Source organism: Lithobates pipiens, unplaced genomic scaffold, assembly GCF_037356315.1.
Source record: "Lithobates pipiens isolate NorthernLeopardFrog02 unplaced genomic scaffold, aLitPip1_a1.2 Scaffold_22, whole genome shotgun sequence".
Taxonomy (NCBI): Eukaryota; Metazoa; Chordata; class Amphibia; order Anura; family Ranidae; genus Lithobates; species Lithobates pipiens.
Window position 1 is genome coordinate 10,998,282 of NW_027507784.1, and position 3,091 is coordinate 11,001,372.

At 42.5% G+C, this 3,091-nt stretch overlaps 1 protein-coding gene across 1 annotated transcript; it reads right to left on the minus strand.

Moving 5' to 3' along the window:
- Positions 1-1,214: 1,214 nt before the first annotated feature.
- On the minus strand, positions 1,215-2,114 carry LOC143925597 (taste receptor type 2 member 40-like). Its single transcript, XM_077450071.1, has one exon. It carries the CDS (start codon positions 2,112-2,114, stop codon positions 1,215-1,217), a length of 900 nt encoding a protein of 299 aa, XP_077306197.1.
- Positions 2,115-3,091: the final 977 nt, after the last annotated feature.

Below are 3,091 nucleotides of genomic sequence, written 5' to 3' on the forward strand. Positions count from 1 at the left end.
AACAAGAGCAACACTGATACACCAAAAGCAGCACCGATACAACAAGAACAACACAAATACAACAAGAGCAACACAAATACAACAAGACCAACACCAATACAAAAAGAGCAACACCAATACAACAAGAGCAACATCGATAGAACAAGAGCAACACCGATAGAACAAGAGCAACACCGATAGAACAAGAGCAACACCGATACAACAAGAGCAGCACCGATATAACAAGAGCAACACCGATACAACAAGAGCAACACCAATAGAACAAGAGCAACACCGATACAACAAGAGCAACACCGATACACCAAGAGCAGCACCGATACAACAAGAGCAACACCGATACAACAAGAGCAACACAGAATAGAAAGAGCAGCACCGATACAACAAGAGCAACACCGATACAACAAGAGCAACACCGATACACCAAGAGCAGCACCAATACAACAAGAGCAACACCGATACAACAAGAGCAACACTGATACAACAAAAGCAACACCGATACAACAAGAGCAACACCGATACACCAAGAGCAGCACCAATACAACAAGAGCAACACTGATACAACAAGAGCTACACAGAATACAAAGAGCAGCACCGATACAACAAGAGCAACACCAATACAACAAGAGCAACACCGATACAACAAGAGAAGCACCGATACAACAAGAGCAGCACCGATACAACAAGAGCAGCACCAATACAACAAGAGCAACACTGATACAACAAGAGCAACACCGATACAACAAGAGCAACACCGATACAACAAGAGCAGCACCAATACAACAAGAGCAACACCGATACAACAAGAACAACACAGAATACAAAGCTTTTATTTATTTATTTTTAATTTGTGTCCCTTTGAAAAGCTGTATCGTCACTTTCTCTTCTATACACACAACATGACAAGACATTAGAGGAAATGTCTCCAAAGTGAGGTCCTCTCTTAGAGAGTTGTCCCCAGAACAGGCGTCCCCATTGGAAGGTTCCCCCTCTATTTCTGCTCTGCTGACGGCTCCAAATGTAGGATTTTATCATCACTTTCAGCCCCAGTGATAGTGATCACCGGGACAAACTTTGGAGGTTCATAGAAAGCAATTAAAACTTGACATGGGGTAGAATCCGTCCATCCAAAACTAAATGCTTTGCCTAGAAAATCCCTATCACAAAAATGTTATAGTCATTTTTTTTAGATATTCAAGGTTTGGATCCTCCACATTTTAAGCCTCTGTGTTCCTCCAGCTTCTGGTCCAGAATCTTCTCAGAATGATCCTTCTCAGCTTGTTGCTGGCCTGGAAGATGACGGCGGCCTCCACCGATGGAGATAATAATCGTAAGTTCCAAATGATTATAATCAGTGATGGATTTTCAAGAAACAGAAGCACCAGAGACAGGCAGAAGATTGTAAACATGAGAAGTAAGAAGAAGATTGTCCTCAGTGCAGTGACATGAGCCTGAAGATTTGGACGTGTTGATCCAGAGTCGTTATTCTTCACCCTCCAGATGTGTCTGAGCAGAAAGGAGGAAGTGAGGACCAGGCACAGAAGACTAAGGCAAAATGGAAGGATGCAGCCTAGGGTGTTTGCAGGCACAAAATAGGAAAGACTGACAAGAACTGAAGCTCCTGTACTGTTCTCCGAAGACTGGAGAGGACTTTCTGCATACACAATCCAGAACCATGGGACACTCACAATGAACATCCCAAGTGCTGTCAGGAATAGAAGGTGACTCGGGAAATTGGACACAATTCTCTTTAACCAGATGAAGAACCCATAGCTGAGATTGGTGATGGTGGTACAGTAATGAGCCGAGAGCCAGAAGGTCAACCAGAAACTGTAATATGTCAGGAAGTAAACTGATGTAGAGACAAACACATATACTTGTATAATGGATAAGATTGCAGGAGAAAAGACAAAGATCATTCCCTGTAGATTCAGCACACACTGGAGGAGAATATTCACAACCCCCTTCCCCAGAAAGATCACATCGGTGGGACTCAACTTCCCTTTCTTTCTGATGAGGTCCAGGTTACCCATCACAATACAAGTGTTAGAAGGGATTGCCAAGCCAAGTCCCAAGACTGAAGAGATCAAAATAGATATGGAGTCCAGGTACACCATGTTGAGGTTTGGTGTGATCTCCGGACAGAGATGACGGGACACGTCCAGTGATGGCAGACAGAACGATATAATTAGAGTTGGAATTATGGAAATAGTCTTCAGAGATCGGTCTCATGAGTGACTTTGCATATACTCTTCTGTATGTGATAGGTTTTCATTTGGTGCCAACATCTAAAGCACAGAGCAAGCTGTGTAAACACTTTTTGAATAATTTTCCATTGTACTTAACCACTTCAGGACAGGCGACTGTTATGAGCACTAAGCACTATGACTACTGATTTACGGCATCTGAAGTCCAAAACAAAAACCCAAATTTCCAGTTTCCAGACCAAATTCAGTTTTGAAGTGTTATTGGTGATAAACAGTACAGATTGAATTCTTTGCCTTGTCCCTCTTAGCTCTACACTGAAAGTTTTTTTCTGGAGTGAAGCTTGGTGACATATATTACATTTTTCGTATGATTTTGTGTTTTTTAAACTTAATTTCACATAGCGGAGCATAGCAAAATAGTTAACACATACATAAAATGTTTGCCTTAAGGCTTATTAAGGGTTATGTAGAAATATGCAGGTATATATTTTTTTAATATGGGGTTCCATGGGGTTCGCTGTACAGGTTAGAACATTTCTCCTGTTTGATAGTTCTGCTGTAAACTGAACGGGGGGGGGGGGAGGGGTGTTCGGCCCATCCCTGCGTCTGGTACACAAGCAATCCAACACTATCAGAGGGCAACATCAGAGGGCAACATGCTTTAATATACATTTCTGTATTGTTACTGCCCGGTTTATAAAGCCATTTGGCCTATGTTGGAAGTCTTCTTGGAATGCCAGTACAGAAAGTTTACACAGCAGGTTGTACGTAACAAGGAGACGTAAATGGGAAGTCATCTCCTAAAGGATGTTCTTGCTCAGGCCTCCTGATGTGATGTATGGGGGGTAGAAGAGCATCAGCTAAGACCTCCTGGTGAGGTGTGATTC